The sequence below is a fragment of the Ursus maritimus genome, unplaced genomic scaffold, assembly GCF_017311325.1.
Source record: "Ursus maritimus isolate PB19 unplaced genomic scaffold, ASM1731132v1 scaffold_30, whole genome shotgun sequence".
NCBI lineage: Eukaryota > Metazoa > Chordata > Mammalia > Carnivora > Ursidae > Ursus > Ursus maritimus.
Window position 1 is genome coordinate 34,554,537 of NW_024425564.1, and position 19,724 is coordinate 34,574,260.

The 19,724-nt window shown below is 40.7% G+C and overlaps 1 protein-coding gene across 2 annotated transcripts in view; it reads right to left on the reverse strand.

The window, feature by feature from the left end:
* KIF6 (kinesin family member 6) overlaps positions 1-19,724 on the reverse strand; it is a 463,572-nt gene that overhangs the window by 263,278 nt on the left and 180,570 nt on the right. For both annotated transcript variants that reach the window (XM_040645113.1, XM_040645114.1), the window contains 3 exons: positions 11,649-11,792; positions 10,626-10,712; positions 4,047-4,150 (listed from right to left, as the gene is read on the reverse strand). In XM_040645113.1, coding sequence (XP_040501047.1) covers positions 4,047-4,150; positions 10,626-10,712; positions 11,649-11,792 — 335 coding nt within the window. The remainder of the gene's footprint in view (positions 1-4,046; positions 4,151-10,625; positions 10,713-11,648; positions 11,793-19,724) is intronic.

The window sequence follows — 19,724 nt, forward strand, 5'->3', positions numbered from 1 at the left end:
ATCTAGTGAATTACAGCAACACATAACTCTAACAACAATAGAACGAAAACCATAACAAAACCGCACACTATCTGAATAATCCTCACCGTCAGTATGAACGAGCACCCAAGGCTGGGTGGTCGTGACCCTGATGCTTTGTTTTGGCAGAATGGGTGTAACACTTTGCCACATTTGTTCTCTTGCTGCTGATCAGAAGTCATTAGTAAGATGTAACGCTGTACAGTATACTTATCTTGACAGCAGAGAAGTCATTTCACTGGGAACTGGGGAAGCTTACTTACCAGCACCCGAACGAATTTTACATGAGGATCCTGAGCTTGGAATTAATCATTACTATCTCTGCAAGCTCGTGTTTTATTTACATCTTCTCCTAACACTTACATTTTGCAACATGATTACTTGTGCTTGTGTCTGTCAGTGCCACTGAACTGTGAACCTCTTCAGAGCCAAATCTTGGTTCTGTTCATCTTGTGTTCATCTCTCAAGGCCTAGGGCAGAGTTTTGTGAACACTGAATAATCAATGTTGAATGAATGAATGAACCAAGTGCCCAGAAAAACTGATGACAACACTACATACTGTCTACAGAGAATCTGTTCCAGTTCACATGTGTGTAGTTTTTACCTGTGGGTCAAAGGAAACCGACTACATCCAGGAGTCTGTCAGTATTTTAAATCACTTGTCACATTTTTATTTCTCTCCAGTCTACCCCCCAAACTCCTATGAATGGAGAATTTGATTGTTGTCAATAACTTTTAAACAGAAACATCTGTGTATGTGCGAAGTGGCAAGTTAGCAAAAGATATAATGTAAATATAATACAGTATCAAGTATGGTAAAGAAATAACATCTGCTCATTATTGGTTTTATACTTTGTAGCATTTTTCTTTTTGTGAAATGCAGTCTACTGTAATCTCTTCTAGAGAGGGTCTAGGGTGGTTAACTTTCTGTCTCAAAGCTGGTCTGTCTAAAAAATCCTTTGTTTCACGTTTGCATTTGAATGCTAATTTGGCTAGATACAGAAATCTCCATTCAAAGTCCTGTTTTGTTTTGTTCTATTGTCTTTCAGCACCAGAGGTTCCTGTTTCAGAGAGGTTGATGAGAAGTCTGCTCTAATCAGATTCTTGATTGTTACTGATATTTTTCTTCTCTGATAACTTTTGGGGTTCTTTTCTATATTTTGAGGTCCTAAAAATTTTCTACATTATTATACACAAAGCTTAGCACCTAGTAACCCTTTCATTCTCAAGTCTTTTTTCTTTTCTTTTCTTCTTTTTTTTTCTTCTTTTTTTAGTTCTAAGAAATTCTTAGCTATTATTTCTTTAACCATTGGCTCCTCGGTGTTATCTCTATTGCTCCTTTATAAACTTCTCTTTGTTAGATATTGGTAAAGCTAGAGCTATTCTCTATGATTCTTTTCTTTTAAACATTTTCTTTATCCTTTCATCTTATATTCTGGAAGAATTCCTTAGCCTTGCTCTTTCTAGCTGACTAATTTGCCCCTCTGTTTTTTCATTCTGCCCCTGAGCCATCCATTAAGTTCTTAATGGCAACAATTACATTTCTTCATTTTTCAGATCTCCTCTTGAATTTGTTTCATAAAAATAAAGATCCTGTTGTTTCACGGATGTAATGCCATCTTTTACATCTCCAAAGATATTAATCACTCTTTCTATCATGTTTAGTTCTGAAGCCCTCCAAGCTGTAAAGGCTTCTTGTTCTCATCTTTCTCCAAGTCGGCAGTCCTCCTATTTCTAGTTGTTCCCAACTGTGAGCTCATCTTTTCTAGACTCTTCATGATCTCAGCTTGGGAAGCCGGTCCTGGAGGAGGGGCTGAGCAGCGGTGGGTGCTTGTCCTCTTTGCTGTTTTCAGTGGGGACTGGCAGAGCTGAGCACAGCAGCTGGCCTTAGAACTTGTCTGGCCCCCAATTTATCCTGGATATCATCAGCAACCTGGGGCCTTTCCCTATTTCTCCATCCTAAACTCAGACATAAACACTGGGTGGAGAAGGGAAGGAGTGCACAGGGCTTCACAGGACAAACTGCTCCCACTACTAGGGCTCTACCAAACCCTTGCAGGCTGTCGCCAGCCCTCGGGCTCCACGGTGACAGCACGCAGAGTCATGTGGCTTTTATGGTGCTGCACCTGGTGGCTCCAGTCTATCCTTTCCTCTTGCCCATCTCAACCCCACCCTTCAATCTGCCAGGAATTCCTTGAAGCCTGTAATCCATTGAGAGGCTTATGTCTTATTCTTAGGTGTAGCTAGAGATTCAGATGCTTCTTTGTATCAGTTCTATAATTCCTCGGATTTGGTGGGGGGAACGGACATCCTGAAACTACCACATGCATAATCTTACCCTTACACGGAGCCTCCTGAGCAACAGATAGGATTTACTGGAATTGGAGAAAACTCTGGTACTTATTTATTATGTTGGCCATTTCCCTTTTTGCTCTTGGATCCAACTTCTATTTTTCCCCTTCATTGACCCCACATCACAGGAAACTACATTCCCTGACTCTCCTAACACCTGGTTTCTGGGCCAGTTTAGCCAATGGGCTGTACGGGTGGAAGACTGGAAGTGGTGTGAGAATGAATCTCGGACTCCCTGCCAAGAAGACGCCTCTGACAACACCTGTGGCTCTTCGGTGGCCCCAACACTCATCATGGGCTAGCTCCTCTCGTCAGCTCTAAGTTTAGACTTCAGTAACATAAGCTTCTCCCATCCTCTCTCCAGTCCCAGAGGGTGTAAGGCCCCCTGCTGTTCCTGACATCTGGGGTGCTGTCTATTTTCTGCAATACCACCTCCTTACAACTGATTTCCTATGTTAAACTCCTTGGTTTTGTTTTCCTGGCTGAACCCTGACTTGGAGATCAAATTCTGAAAAGACATCTTCAAAGATAATAATTGGTCATTCATTTCTTTGAGGGAAAGGGAGCATCAGAGGGAAGGAATATTCAATTTGGAGAAGTTTCTCCGTATCTAAGCTATCCCAAGTTATTTCAAGGAGGGACAGGGAATTCTTCAAAATGTGACTTTTGGCAATATATTTCACTTTAATTACATATATGCCACAAGGCGAATTCGCAAGGAAAGCCTTAGGAGCCTCTCCTATTATTAAACACAGTGTTCTAGAATTACGAAACGGTATCCTAGAGGAGTGAAAGCTTTGATCATAGCAGAAACCTTGCTTAAGGCTCCTCAAGCTTTAGACCTACCTTCGGGCACAGCCATGAAACAGTTTAAAGAAAATACTTTCATCATCTCTATTACTTACCATTTGCTCTGTTGGGAGAGGATTAGGTGAAATGATACTAAAGCCTTAGAAAAATCTCGTATAGCTCTATTTCTCATTCGGAAATTGAGAATATCGCTGCCTTCTAAGCCCAGCCCATTATTATCACTCCACAAATGCTTCGTGAGCTGCACAGAAAGAACAAGAAAGCCCAGCACTGTGGCTCATGATCAGAGAGAGAATGAGAGCCACATCGTGCCCCCGATATGCCACATGGCTGCAGATAGAAAAGGCCCTGAAAGATGCCGCCGCTGGTAGAAAAGTCCTGAATCCCTGCTTTCATTCCCATTTCCAGTGTTTGAACTATAATATATGGGCCATCTATTTATTAAAGGAGAGAGCTACATTGGCATAGGGATAAATTGGTGCTTGCAGCAAGATGCTTTTTAATACAAAGGACATTTCTTGAATTCCTTTCAGATCTGAGATCCGCAGCTTACGAGTGTTTGGTGTGTATGTTTTAAAATTGCATGACTATTATACAATCCCTTCTCTTCAGCTGGCATGAGAAGGATATTCCCATCCTTTATAGGCTCTGTTCTTTACTCCCTCAAAGCTGAGGCGGCAAAAACACTGCCAGCCTTATCCAGCTTTTCGTGGAAAGCTGCCACTCTTAACTGGCGCCTAAATGCAATTTCAGACTGTCTCAGGAGACCTGCATGCTTTGAGGTGAATTCATAACATCAGGGCCAACAAAGAAGTTAGCACAAACTTTCACTGTTAAAGACACAGAAACAAGTCTGCAGGCTTACTGAAGGAGCTCTGCGTCTGTGAGCGCCTCTGTTCTCTGCTCCCCGGTGACAACGGCCAGTTCATCCTTCAGTTCCTGAATTTCTTTTTGTAGGCGTATAATCAACTACAAATGGCAAGGCAGGAGAATAAATGTCAACTCCTCATTAAAGGGAACTTGGTGACGGAGAACATATATCTTTAAAAATTACAAACAATTTTGAGGATACAAAAACCTACAGAGAATGATATGGAAGCCACCCCTGTACCTACCACCAGCCTTTGTTAAATCTTAACGTTTTGTCAGAATCATTCTAGAATTCATTTTAACAAATAAAACAGTGCTTATGTAACAGGAGCTCCTAATTCCTAACAGGGAATAGGAATTGGTGATCACTGTAGTGCATTCAATGGGGGAGATTTCCCTGCATGTTTTCCTATGTTTCCTCCATCTGTATGGATGTTATTATAAATAATAGATGGTATCATTTTGCATGCTTTAAACTCTATGTAAATGTTGCCACACTACATGGAATGGTAACTTGTTTCTTTCTTCCTAACGTTATGTTTTTTATTATTTACAGTGCTTCATGTGGCTCTCGTTCATTAATTTTCATGGATACATACTATTCCAGTAAAGGAATATATCACAATTTATCCATGTCTCCTGTCGATGGACATTTAGGATTTTTACTTTTGCTGTTATAGACAGTGTTGCTGTGCACACTGTAAATTTCTGGGCACATACGTGAGTTTCGCTATGGGGGTGCACTTAGAAATTAAACTGCGTGCTTCTAGAGTAAGTGCACCCTCCCTTCAGTACATACTGTTAGACTGCTCTTCAGAGTAGTTGTATGAACTTAGATTCTGCATTAGCCATATATATGAATGCCTGTTTCCCCACGTTTCCTTCACCACATGTGTAGTATTGCCAGACGTTTTAATTTTGCCAGTCCAGGAAGTGTAAAATGGTACCTCTTTCTAATCTGCATTTTCTGATTATCAGGGACATTGATCATCTTTGCATATGTATATTGGCTGTTCGGGTTTCCTTTTCTGTAAATTACTTATTCATATTTGTGCTCATGTTTCAATTGAGTTGTTTTTCTCTTCCTTATTGATCTGCACGCTTCTTTATATATGAATCCTTTGTTAGTTTTATGCAAGGTACATGTTTTCTCCCAATCTATGCCATGTTCTTCATTTTTTAAAAATTTATTCGTCAAAGAGAGACAGAGTACAAGCAGGGGGAGCGGCAGGCAGAGGGAGAAGCAGGCTCCCTGCTGAGCAGAGAACCCAACGTAGGGCTCGATCCCAGGACCCTGGGATCATGACCTGAGCCGAAGGCAGACCCTTAACCAACTGAGCCACCCAGGCGTCCCGCTTTTTGTGCTGTTCTTTCCGTTAAGTGAAGGTTTTAAATTTCAATGTAATTTTATTATCGACCTCTTCCATTATAAGTTGTATTTTTGTGTCTTCTTAAAATCTGTTTTACCTAAAACCGTAAGAATATTTTCTTACATGTTCTTGTAAAAGTTTTAAAGCTTTGCTTTTCAAATTTAGTCTTTTGTTTTGTATAAAGCATGAGATATGGATCTAATTTTATTTTTTATATGGAAGATTTGCTATTATAATTCTGTTATATAACATGTATGTATATAATACACATAATATATAGAAACGTGTTGGTTAAGTGTCTGCCTTTGGCTCAGGTCATGGTCCCAGGGTCCTGGTTGATCAAGTCCCATACTGGGCTCCTTGCTCAGCAGGGAGCGTGCTTCTCCCTCTGCCTGCCACTCCCCCTGCTTGTGCTCTGTCTCTCTCTGACAAATAAATAAATAAAATCTTTAAAAAAAGAAAAACATGGCATAGATTGGGAGAAAACACATACCTTGGTTGGTTAAAAACATTGAAGTACTTGACTATACATGCAGCAATACTATGCTATTTTAATTATTATATCTTACAAAATTTTGATATCTAGATAGAACAAGCCCCTTCCATTTTATTCCTTTCCAAAATAGATATGGCTATTCTTGGTCATTTGTTCTTTTGTATGAGTTTGAGGCACATCTTGTAAAATTCCACCGAAGGTCCTCCTCAATTTTTAACTGGAAATAAATTTGATTAAAAGCGTGATTTAGGGGGTACTTGGGTGGCTTAGTCGGTTAAGTGTCTGCCTTTGGCTCAGGTCATGATCCCAGGGTCTTGGGATCGAGCCCCACATCAGGTTCCCTGCTCAGTAGGGAGTCTGCTTCTTCCTCTCCCTCTGCTGCTCCCTCTGCTTGTGTGCTCTCTCTCTCACTCTTGCTCTATCTCAAATAAATAAATAAAATCTTTTTTAAAAAAGGGTCATTTGGTAAGACTTATCAAATAAGTGATGTTGAATCATCTCATCCATGAACATAGTACAGCTTTCCACTGATTCCTTTCAATAAAGATTTATCATGTTCTCTATAAATATATGTTTAGATTTTTTCCATTAAAATGTTAAAGTTTTTGTTGCTATTATTTTGATGAAATTTTTGTAAAATTATATTTTTTAATTGTTAGCTTTTGATTTATAGGAAGGCAACTAATTTTTATGTATGGATTATGTACCAGATAATTTTCTGAACATTGTTTTGGTTCTGTTTATCATTAAATATTCTTAGATGTTCTATATAAGCAATCAAATTGTTTGTAAGTGATAACAGATGTTTCCTTCCTTTCAAATCCTCATACTCTCTTTTGTTTTTTAATTGTCTCTGTCCTAGCTAGGACATCCAGGTATAATGCTTCAGACATTCATTCTTATCTTATTCCTTCTAACATTTCACCTTCAAAATGTGAATCCATTCCATTTACAATAGCACCAAAAATCATACATTATCTCGGGATTAACTTAACCAAAGACGTAAAGAATCTATATTCCAGAAACTACAAATCGCTCTTGAAAGACATTGAAAAAGACACAAAAAGATGGAAAAATATTCCATGCTCATGGATAGGAAGAATAAACATAGCTAAAATGTCCATGCTACCCAGAGCAATCTACACTTTCAATGCCATCCCAATCAAAATACCAATGACATTTTTCAAAGAACTGGAACAAACAGCCCTTAAATTTGTGTGGAACCAGAAAAGGCCTCAAATCGCCAAGGAAATGTTGAAAAGGAAAAACAAAGCTGGGGGCATCATGTTGCCGGATTTCAGGCTATACTACAAAGCTGTGATCACAAAGACAGCATGGTACTGGCACAAAAACAGACACACAGACCAATGGAACAGAATAGAGAACCCAGAAATGGACCCTTGGATCTTTAGGCAACTAATCTTTGACAAAGCAGGAAAAAACATCCAGTGGAAAAAAGACAGTCTCTTCAATAAATGGTGCTGGGAAAATTGGACAGCTGCATGCAAAAGAATGAAACTTGACCACTCTCTCACACCATACACAAAGATAAACTCCAAATGGATGAAAGACCTTGATGTGAGACAGGAATCCATCAATATCCTAGAGGAGAACATAGGCTGTAACCTCTTTGACATTGGCCACAGCAACTTTTTTCATGACACATCTCCAAAGGCAAGAGAAAAAAAAGAAAAAAATGAACTTGTGGGACTTCATCAAGATAAAAACCTTCTGCACAGCCAAGGAAACAGTCAAAAAAACTAAGAGGCAGGGGCGCCTGGGTGGCACAGCGGTTAAGCGTCTGCCTTCGGCTCAGGGCGTGATCCCGGCGTTATGGGATCGAGCCCCACATCAGGCTCCTCCACTAGGAGCCTGCTTCTTCCTCTCCCACTCCCACTGCTTGTGTTCCCTCTCTCGCTGGCTGTCTCTATCTCTGTCAAATAAATAAAATCTTAAAAAAAAAAAAAAAACAAACTAAGAGGCAGCCCACGAAATGGGAGAATATATTTGCAAATGATGCTACAGATAAAAGACTGGTATACAAGATCTACAAAGAACTTCTCAAACTCAACACATGAGAAACAAATAAACAAATCATAAAATGGGCAGAAGATATGAACACTTTTCCAATGATGACATACAAATGGCTAACAGACACATGATAAAATGTTCAAAATCATTAGCCGTCAGGGAAATTCAAATCAAAACCACATTAAGATACCACCTTACGCCAGTTAGAATGGCAAAAATTGACAAGGCAAGAAACAACAAATGCTGGAGAGGATGTGGAGAAAGGGGATCCCTCCTACATTGTTGGTGGGAATGCAAGTTGGTACACCCACTCTGGAAAACAGTGGAGGTCCCTTAAAAAGTTAAAAATTGAGCTACCCTATGACCCAGCCATTGCACTACTGGGTATTTACCCCAAAGATACAGACATAGTGAAGGGAAGAGCCATATGCACCCCAATGTTCATAGCAGCATTGTCCACAATAGCTAAATTGTGGAAGGAGCCGAGATGCCCTTCGACAGATGACTGGATTAAGAAGATGTGGTCCATATATACAATGGACTATTACTCAGCCATCAAAAAGAACGATTTCTCAACATTTGCTGCAACATGGATGGGACTGGAGGAGATTATGCTAAGCGAGATAAGTCCATCAGAGAAAGACAATTATCATATGGTTTCACTCATTTATGGAACATAAGAAGTAGAAGATTGATAGGAGAAGAAAGGGAAGAAGAAAGGGGGTAAACAGACGGGGGAATGAACCATGAGAGACTATGGACTCTGGGAAACAAACTGAGGACTTGGGGGGGGGATGGGATAGGCTGGTGATGGGTAGTAAGGAGGGCACGTATTGCATGGTGCACTGGGTGTTATACATAAGTAACGAATCATGGAACTTTACATCATAAACTAGGGATGTACTGTATGGTGACTAACATAATATAATAAAAAATATTATTATAAAAAAAAGATTTCTTCTGCACAGCAAAGGAAACAGTCAACAAAGCTAAAAGGCAACCTACAGAATGGGAGAAGATATTTGCAAATGCTATATCAGATAAAGGGCTAGTATCCAAGATCTATAAAGAACTTATCAGACTCAACACCCAGAAAACAAATAATCCAGTCAAGAAACGGGCAGAAGACATGAACAGACATTTCTCCAAAGAAGACACACAAATGGCCAACAGACAAATGAAAAAATGCTCAGCATCACCTGGCATCAGGGAAATATAAATCAAAACCACAATGGGATACCACCTCATAACAGTCACAATGGCTAAAATTAACAAGGAAGACCTCAATATTTGTTCAATTAACAGCTGCCAGCTTTGATTCAGGTTTCTCTCTTCTTTACATTTCTCGCAGCCCTACATGAAACACATGACAACGTTCACCTTTCTTCACATTCCTCATGTACCCTCAAAGTCTCTCTAGCTAAATTTAAAGAAAAAAACCCCTCCAGCATTTGATATGTTCATTTTCCTCCAATTATGCACTAATTTTTGTCCTTTTGTCCTTTATCTCTATACTTCAGGGCAATGATTTCAGGGAGACAGGGCAAACAATCAGAAGGAAATAATTAATATGAGTAACAGTGAATTTAAGAAGGTTATTATTATTATTATTATTATAATTTTGAATTTGAGGAATTTACAAACGAAGCACTGTTGGTGAGATTTCACACCCTTTTTATAATGTGTACTGCTAAGCCTACACCAGCCTATGTTCTAGAGAAAATTTTAAAAGCTGAATGTTTTGAAAAGTAATATAATCTTAATTTCGGAATGTACAAAATTGAAATATTTTATTTCTACATTTTCAATGTTGGCATAAGTTGATTCCATGTTGTATTTCATTTAGAGAAGACTAACAAAATAGAGAGAAAACATCTGCATTTAAAACAAGGATCTGAATCATGGAACTTGCAAATATTTTTGCTTTAAAAAAGCACCAATGATTAATTTTTTTAGAGATTTATTTATTTATTTTGAGAGAGAGACAGAGCAAGGGAGCAGGGGGAAGGGCAGAGGGAGAGGGAGATAGAGAATCTCAAGCAGACTCCCTACTGAGCACAGAGCCCAACACAGGGCTCGATCCCATGACCCTGAAATCATGACCTGAGCTGAAATGAAGAGTTGGGACGCTTAACTGACTGAGCCATCCAGGCGCCCTAATGATTTTTTTTCATTCTCCAAAGTAACAGGATAGTTGCACAAAATACAGTTCTACTTAATAACCATTAGAACTTCTTTTTCTCTGTTAGCTTTTGTAGAAGATGGTCTATTATAATTATCTCTAGAAACTTAAACTGATGTTTTCTGAAAAGCTACCACCTGCATGTAAATATAACTGCCCATGACCATGTCACATGCATCCTCGGAACCTACTGCACATCTCAGGAGCGGACTGATGGCGCTGCAGGTGGCAGGCCCTTATATCAGACCATCTGCACCTGAATCCTGACTCTGCCACTTATGGGGGCTGTGACTCTCAACAAGTTAATTAACATTTCTGTGCCTCAGTTTTGTCATCTGTAAAGAGGAGATGGAGATGACATCTACTCATAAGCTTGTTTTGAGAATTAAATAAATTAATACATTTGCCTGGTACGGAGGACATGCCCCTCGAGTTTCACTAATGTTTGATCCGCTTTGATTTTTCTTCCAACCTAGTAAGTTCAAAGTTGCTTACCAATCTGGGATCGATTTCTTCATTAAGAACAGCTTCGTTCTTTATGAGCGCCACTCTTTGTGCAAATCTGCAGGTAGATATTGACTCCTAGAAAGCAAAACAACTCCTTAAAATGTTATGGCTTAGAGCGATAACCCTTAATTTTTGTTCACAGAAGAAAGAAGCACATCTAAAGAGTGATGTGTATAAAACACAATGAGGGAACATACCTCCAAATTAGGAAGCTTTGCTCTAGAACATCAGTTTTCTTAAAATTTTATTTTGGCTTAATAAAATGATCCCTGCCAAACATATGGGAGATCGTGAGGTACTACCCGGCAACTGTATGTATTTTTCAACTACTGATCTATGAAACCAGAGCCACATATATAAATCATAATCACAGCAGATACTATTATAACCCACAAACCTGAATGACTACAAAATAAACATTTGTAACAGGCCAGAAAGAGGCTTTGCAAGGCATCTCAGAATGCACTTCGGGGTGGCCTTGTTTTGGAAGACACCCTGCCACTTCCTGTTTTCCTCTTCTGGAGAAAGTCTGGATCCCAAACATTAGACTGTAATGCATAAAACATGAAGCTGAGTCTATAGAAATCCAGGAAAGCCAATCAGTAGCCAGCCCGTGACAGCCATCCTGTGTGATGCGCTCAGTGACAGGTCTAGGGACACACCCTAGAGATGCCTCCAGGGTATCTTAGTAATCAGGAGCTAAACAGAAGAAAAGCTAATGGGTCTCCTCTCTCATTCCCTCTGGCCAAGATAACTAATCCAGCAGCAGGCTCCCCAAAATTTGTGTCTGAGCTTTCTTCCCACCATCCTGGGCTGTGTGAAGTCCATTTTCAGATGGGGTAATTATAATGTTGGCAAACCGGCCAAAGCTGTGAACTCTGCAGGGTGTTTACATCTCAAAGCATACCCTAACCCAGCTGAAAAGATGGAAACCCACCCAGGATGCTCAATACCATCTCATAAACTAGCAACAGAAATTCAGACTGAGATGTCCAGAAAGAACCAACATACGTCGATATTCCTTTTCTCTAAAGAGAGTGTTGCGATCATGGTCGTCATGCAGTTCCCTCCCAAACTGTCTCTTAGGACACTGGTCATCATGGAGTTCCTGTAGGGAATGTGTGCACGGTGTTTTTCGGAAAGAGCAATGATCACCTGTGGTGCGGGAAAAAAGTAATGGCATTCAATTAGCAGAGAAGCACATCTGATGTTCAGCTAAACTGCGACTGCAGGGAGAATTCAAACAGGTCATAACCGAATGCACGGTGACATCTAAAACTTGGGCTCAGAATACCTTAACACGATTTGGTGCAATAATGGTGGAGATGGAGGGGTGTAAACAGCAGAAACATAGTACCGTGAATGCCGTGATTTTTGGACAGATGATAAAACTTAGCATAGAGTAGGATACATTATTATCCTGTCTTCAACCACTGGAAAATTCATGTAAAACTCAAGAGTAAATCATGCCAGAGTTTTAAAATCCTACCAAAATTGCTCTCTATGACCCATCTTCAATGTAGAAGAGGCAGAGCAGTAAATAAGAACTGTGAGAGACAGCAGGGGTGAGTGGTGGGGACCCAAGAATCTGGTACCACACTGTCCAGGTCCAAATTCTAGCCCTACTAAGGCATGTCACTCAACATCTCTGCTTCAGTGTCCTCAACTGTAAAACAGAGAAACGATAACATCTACCTCATAGGGAGCTGGGATGATTAAGAACTAAAATGCACAGATTACTTTGAGGAGTACCTAGCCCCGTGCTGTATACATGTTTGCTACCCTTCTAAGTGATGGGGAAGTTGGTTGGTACAGCTAAGGCTTGTTCATCTTACTCTTCAGTTAACAGGAAGGTACTAGCTGGATGGAAGGCTGCTGTGGAGTTGTCCCCAGAGGGAGCCACCAGGGGTTCAGGGTTTTCCTGGGAAGATGAGCCCAGTGCTAGGATGTCCACCCTAAGCATCAGGAATAAGGCACCTGCAAGAGGTGACTTCAGGGGCATCACAAGGCCCTGACGCCTGAAAATACCTCTGCTAACACCTACCATTGTTCTAACCTTCCCTCCTCTCAGGTGTGTAACCCCCACCATCAGAACTTCTTCTACTCCCTTGGTTTATAAACAAGATTGTTTTTGAAGGCTGTTTGGGGCAAAAGCACATAATACCACTGGTCCTGCATTAAATTCATGACCAGAGATCTTATCACAAACCAGATATCCTGTGATAATTTCTCTCAAAAATTACTTCTCCACTCGCAGAAATGAGGCCTTCACATCTTACCCCTTTGTTTCAGACCTCCACCCAGCCTCCTCTCCCCGCCTTTAGTCTTAGCTGATGATCACACACCCTTCCATTAAAAGGGAGCAGCCTGACCAGAACCATGTCCTGTCCTATCATTAAATGCCCCCCACACTCTGCCATTCCTTGTGTTACCAAACTGCTCACTCTAAGGCCAGCTCTCTCCCTCTTCTCCTCTCACTTACCTCGCTCCTACAATTATCCCTTCTCTTCCACATCAATTTCTCTCTCTCACCTGGATCATTCCCATCCTTCATGCCCAACTTGGCTCTTGCCAAGGTTATCAGAAACCCCCACTGTACCTAGAGCATTTATTGCCATCTTATTAGACTTCTGAGTTGAGTAAGCATTCAACACAGGTACTCACTGCCTCCTTTTAGACACACTTTATTCATTGGTAACCAAGACTCCACACTTTCCTGGTTTTCATCTTTCCTCAAACACTAGTTAACGAATGCTCCCTTTCCTTCTTCCTCAATTTTAAGCACTGGAGTGCTCCAGGGCTCAGTCTGTGATCCTCTTCTCTTTCTTATCTACACTCTCTCCCTATGGAATCTCATCCAATCCCCTGGCATTAAATACATATATATCCTGACATCTCCCCAGTTGATATCATCAGCTTCCATACGTTCCTTGAGGTGCTGTCTCTGTGGCAACCCTAAATCTACACTTGGATGTCTATTCTTGACCTTCTCTCCCCTCTCCCCATGAATCTGATTCTTTTCTGGGCTTTACCCATCATTATTGATGGCACCACCATCCACCTAGTGGCTCAGGCCAAAACCCTGGGCATCATCCTTATTTCCCCTCATTTCCGACATCTAATCCGTCAGCAATTTCTATGAGTTTTACCTAAAAGACATGCCCACAATAGGACCACTTTTCCCACTTCTTCTGTCACCACTCCAGGTCAAGCGTCCATCATTCCTTCCTTGGACAACTACACAAGGCTTTGACTCAGCCCCTGTTTCTCTTTTTGCCTGCCACACAGCCCCTCACCCTTGGTCTACTCTCCACATAGAAATCTTTATAAAATATAGGTTATATCAAGTCACTTGCCTGCTTACAACCTTCTTATAGCTTCCTGAAACACCATAATAACCCAACTCCTGCAATGATCTGGTTCCGATCTGTCCTCAACTTCTGTTGTGCTTTCATAGCCCACATTGGCCTTGCTGTTGCTCCACCATACCAAGGTTGTCTCCACGTCATCACCTTTGAATTTGTTGTTCTTTTACCTAGAACGTTGCCCAGATTTTCATATAGCTTCCTGTTTCACATCATTCAAATCTTAGCTCAAATCTTGTCTCCTCACAAGGGCTTTCACTGAACACCTTGTCAAAAATAATGCACCTATATCCAGGCTATTAATCTATTTAATTTTTCTTGCTGTTATTATCATTATTTGAAATTATATTCATTTATTTACTTTTTTTTTTTTAAAGATTTTATTCATTTATTCGACAGAGACAGCCAGCGAGAGAGGGAACACAAGCAGGGGGAGTGGGAGAGGAAGAAGCAGGCTCATAGCAGAGGAGCCTGATGTGGGGCTCGATCCCATAACGCCGGGATCACACCCTGAGCCGAAGGCAGATGCTTAACCGCTGTGCCACCCAGGTGCCCCACTTTTTTTTTTTTTTTTTTTAATCTGCTTCCTCACTTGGCGTTCAGCTTCATTAGGCCAGGGACTTTGTTTCTCTCATTCACAGTTCTACCCCACTGCCTAGAGCAGTATCTGGCCCACAGTCCATGGGGCAGAAACTACATACTCAGTTCTCAGGATAGCCCCCATTCTAGTTTCACTTACTATGAAGCTACACTTCCTAGTCTCTCTTACATCTCAACGTTCTGCGTGAGACCTAGCTCCATCAAAAGGACATGTGTGGGGCTGAGAGGTGAGTGATGAGAGGTGATGGCCACCAAGAGGAAGGTCACGTTTATAGGAGAGTGTGGTGGCAAAGGCCTCTGATTCCTTTGAGGTAGCTGCAGGAACTTTCTGGAATCCAGGACTTATTGTCCTGGGTGCCAAGGGGGAATAACGGTAGTATTTCGTAGAGCAGTTCAGTGGTGTGGTTAGATGTGTCTCCTGTTTGCTCTGCTCCGGGCTGGGTAGTATCCAGGCCCAGTTTTCTAACTTTTCTTGAGGTTCTTTATGTTTAATAAACTCTATGTTGCTTAAATTAGCTACAGTAGGTTTTCCAGTTTATGATTAAGAAATCTGACTAATACAACATGTGTTTAACACCTTTATGTGAAATAAATGAATAAATAAATGAGCAGATTAATTAGCTTCACCTAGGAAGACAGCACGAGGGTCAATAGTGTGGAATGAGATTTGGCGGAACTAAGTTTTGATGTAATTGGAAAGGAAGTGGGGAAACTGGCAGACCCAAATCTGAGTGGCAAGGTGGTAGCAGGGGCTCCTGAGCAGAACTCCAGACCTTCAGAGCCAAGAGGACAAATGAAATATCTCTAACAATCACGGCAGACCCAAATACCAAACACCAGATCAAACAGGGGTTGGTCTGACAGATGTGTGCAGAGGGTGGCATTACTGCTTATGAATCATAATTAAGTATCTGACAGTGTTCTAAGTACTCTGAAATTCTTTCATAAAACAAATGTCACTATTTTTTCCTGCTCCGGGAAACAATATTAATATTTCTTCTATTCAACAGCTTTATGACAACTTAGATGACATAAAGGAGAATATGCTTATTAAACTTCCTGTTGATATTAAATTCAATGGGGTTAGTTAATTTGCTATTGGTTGCAGTAACAGAAAATGTAACCCAAACTGGATTTAATTATAAGGGAAATTTATTGGCCCACGTAACTATAATAGGAAGGGTTTAAGGTTACACATAACCCAAAAGGTCAGTGCTACCACCAAGGATTTAGTTTTTGCCAATATCTCTGCTCTACCTTCTATGCTGTAGAAGTCTGCCTCTCTTCATGGCCATGGGATGGCTGCCAAATGTCCTTATTTATAACTGATGTGAGAAAGTTCTCTAATCATTAAACATACATCCCAAGCTTCCCTAGGGACCAACTTGGATCATGGGCCCATCTCCGAACCAATCACTATAGCCAAGGCTCCAACTGGCTTAGACTAGTCAGAGTCTACTCCTGGAGCTGGGATGGGCTCCTGGCTGCTACTCTTGCAGTGAATGTTGTAGAGGCAATTCCAATGCCCTTTCCAGAAAGGGTTCTAAAATGGTTCAAGAGAATAATTAAAATTCCAAGTGCGATTATGGGTTGGAAAGCATGCTCTTTAAAAATGGGAAAAATGAAAGCAGTGAATAATAAAAGAAAGAACCTAGGACTTAGAGGCAGAATCTAGCTGCCCCACTTGTGCGATTTTAGGTAGATCTTTTAAGTTTATTAGTCTCTGTTTCCTCACCTGTAAAAGTGGGATTAGAATACCGGCCTATCTCACAGAAATGTTTTAAAGATGAATAGAGATTGTTTCTGGGATAGTAAAACAAAAAGCACTCCGCGTTTGCAGGGGTATCCAGGCTATGTTCTTTAGGATCCCTCTGGACACCTGTTACAGCCAAATAAAGCCAGTCCTGGGCCATTTCTCTACCAGAGGGCTCTGAACAGGCATCTTCTCAGCTCTAAAGGAGCCTGGGAATATCAGAATAAGTACAGACCCCTTGAAGAAGACACAGATCTTCACAGTGACCCAGAAATGGATGGTATTTGGGAAAGAGGCAAAGTGGATTATTTTTTATGGGGCTGCTTTGGGCTCTCTAAATTGGGCCGGAACCAAATGATCTGAATAGCACAGGCTAAGGCGATGGTTATACAACCTGGATTTTTTTTTTTAAATGTTGACTCCCATTTGGGATTTCATGTATAAATACAACAAAATGTTCCTGAAGGCATTCTTTAAGCAATGAAGAGTGGAAACTCATATTATACTTAATAGTATCTCCAAGTACCTAGAAAGTATTCTTAAAATCAATAACTCAGATTTACTATTTAATGAATTAAAGAGATTTTCTTTTAAAGAGCTCAGAAGCACATGGAAAATTATCCTCTGAAAACTGACAATGATTTGGAGTGGTTACAACTGGCACTGGCAACGTTAGTTTTTCTCCTGCACACACACATTCAGTGGAAGCCAAGTGGAAACTGAAACTCTGAAGAAGTCCCACTTATGGTGGATAACTGGCTGATGGCAACCCCGATTCTGATTTCTGTAAAGGCAGAGAGCAAACACTCTGTTCTCAGTGGTTTCTGACTTGATGTTTGGGCTGACAGAGACGAAGGGTCACACCAGGAGCATTGAGTGAGGCTTATGGGTTAGAACAAGTATGCCTGTCCCCTTCCTTTTCTTCCATGGACTTAATTTCTAGGGCCAAGATGTACCCTGTTATTGTGGCTTAAAATGTTTTCGAGGCGACTTTTTGGAAAGAGTACTGCATACACAAGGAAAATCCCAAAACCAACAATACTCTGACAAACAGAAATTTATTTACTTATAAGCACAATAAGGTGCATTCCACTCAGAAAGACTGTACCCTGCGAGCAGGTGTAAGGTCCATTATGATGGCCAGAAGGGCAATGACAGTTCTGCATGGAATTTCTATAACCAATGTGGGCTAATAAATGTAAGAGAGGTTACCAAATTGTCTGTTTCCTAGGACATCTCCATCTACATATTGAAACTGAGATCGAGAGGATGTAATCAATTACAAACATTTACCTGAATTGCTACTACAGCATTTATGACTGTATGTAAGGCTTTGTTTATATGCTCTGCTCCTTCACTGGATAACATGATAGTACCGACTATTTCTCAATCGTCCATTTATCCCCATTGTCTAATATAACTCATAGCACTTCATGGACACTTAATCACGGTTTGTTGAATGAATGAGTGAGTGAGTGAGTGAATGAATGAATGGAGTTAAACTAAAGTGTGTTACACTTCCGGTCTTGTTGGCCCCATAATCAAGTCCTACATAAAGAAAACCTAGGCATAAAAGTCCTTGAATTTTATTATTTCATTAATAGTATTTACCCCCTCTTTTTATTATTCTCATTCCCCTGTACTCCTTGGTTCTCTCCCACTTATCTCTTTCTGTGTGAAGTTCCATAATTTCTCTACTACCCACCTACTTCCTCTCTTGCCACAACTCCTAGATTTATTCAACCCCATGTATCTATGGTCATATCCTGCAGTTTTCCATATTTATGTCCCCCTCCCTCTCGTGCTAATCTTCCCCTCCTTCTCTCTCTGTTGCCTTATGCTATAACCTCCAGGAAGACACGTGTAGATCAGTGTAAGCAGTTAACAGCTGGAGTGATGCACTGGGTGCTCATGAAGCAGATAACTGACATTCAGAAAGCCAAGGGTCAATGACACGTGAGTATTGCTGTGGCCCTGGATGAATTGAGCCCCCTGGACTGGAGCTAAGGGCTAATGGACTCCCAGTTCCCACTGCCCGACATGCTCGAACCCCAGCCCTGCCTGCTTCCCTCCTACATGTTCTTTGAGTCTCTGTTTAATATCAGCCCTGAGAGAACTTTCATTCCCTTTGCCCTCCTCAGCCAAAGTCCGGTCCCCTATTACAAGCTCTCCTCACCCCTTGGCCTTTCTCTGCATAACTCACCTGGATGGCAGCCAAGTATTTAATGATTATTTATTCCATGCACATCTCCCTGCACTGGCCCCTGAGACCTTTGACACAAGGACTGTTTCTACTCTGCTCAGCACTATGCTCCAGTGCCTGACACAGTCCTCAGCACACTACTGCTCCTTGTAAATGTTTGCTAAATAAATAAATTCATTACATAGAAAATCAAATGCATAGAGCCACCAAGACTACTCACATGAGGCTGATGTCACAAGAATTTTGAAGAGAAGAGATGTGGGGGGAGAGGAAGAGTTTTAATGAGAAGTAGCAGCTTGCAAAGGTTGTGTAGAATGAAGAGAGAGGATTAGGGGCAGAGTGTTTTCCTTGAGTGATAACAACTGGTGGAAATTCTGATTTAACTAATGAATATAATTTTGTATGAACAGATGGGCGTAATGGGAATTAAAGCAGACAGTGCTACCATCAGAAACAACTAGGTATATTTCTTTGAAATAAAGCACTTTGAATACAATCCATTATGTTTTCTTATCCGTATTTTATAAGTGTTCTACTAAGTAAAAAGCTCTGTTAAGCAAAAGTACTATGTAATATTTGAGCAAGGAAGAGCTAGGGAAGGCTGACTCTTGTCAGAAACACTAACATCATCTGAACACCACGCAGGCCATAAATCTCTGGGTGCTGCCTTACTGGGGTTCATTTAGTCAGAGCCTAACTGCATGCACCTTGTTCGGATACCACTCCCTTAGGTTTCTTTCAATCTGCTTTCTCAGCCAACTTGACCATTAGAAAGCATTTAACATCAGGACAATATCAGTCTCAAAAGGGTTCATTAGGCAGTAAAAGAAAAGGAGGGGGTATTCTGTTTGTTTTTTCAAATCTTTTAGCCTCCAACACTCATTAGCAAGTCCTTCTGCCTTGCCAATATACTCCGTGCTTCTTCATTCCAAGTTTTTGATCATGCTTCTCTTTTTTTTTTCTTAGAATTTGGAAGTAGTTGCCATCTTTAACATTCAACTCACAGCACTTTACCCATGGAGCTGAAAGAACTTGAGAAATCATCTAATTCAATATGCTCGTTTTAGGGATGAGGATTTTTTTTCTGGAAAATTTATTTAGCTAAATTCAGATGAGCTTTCTTTGCACTTGGAGTCGAATTCAGAAATCAAAAATAGAGCACACAC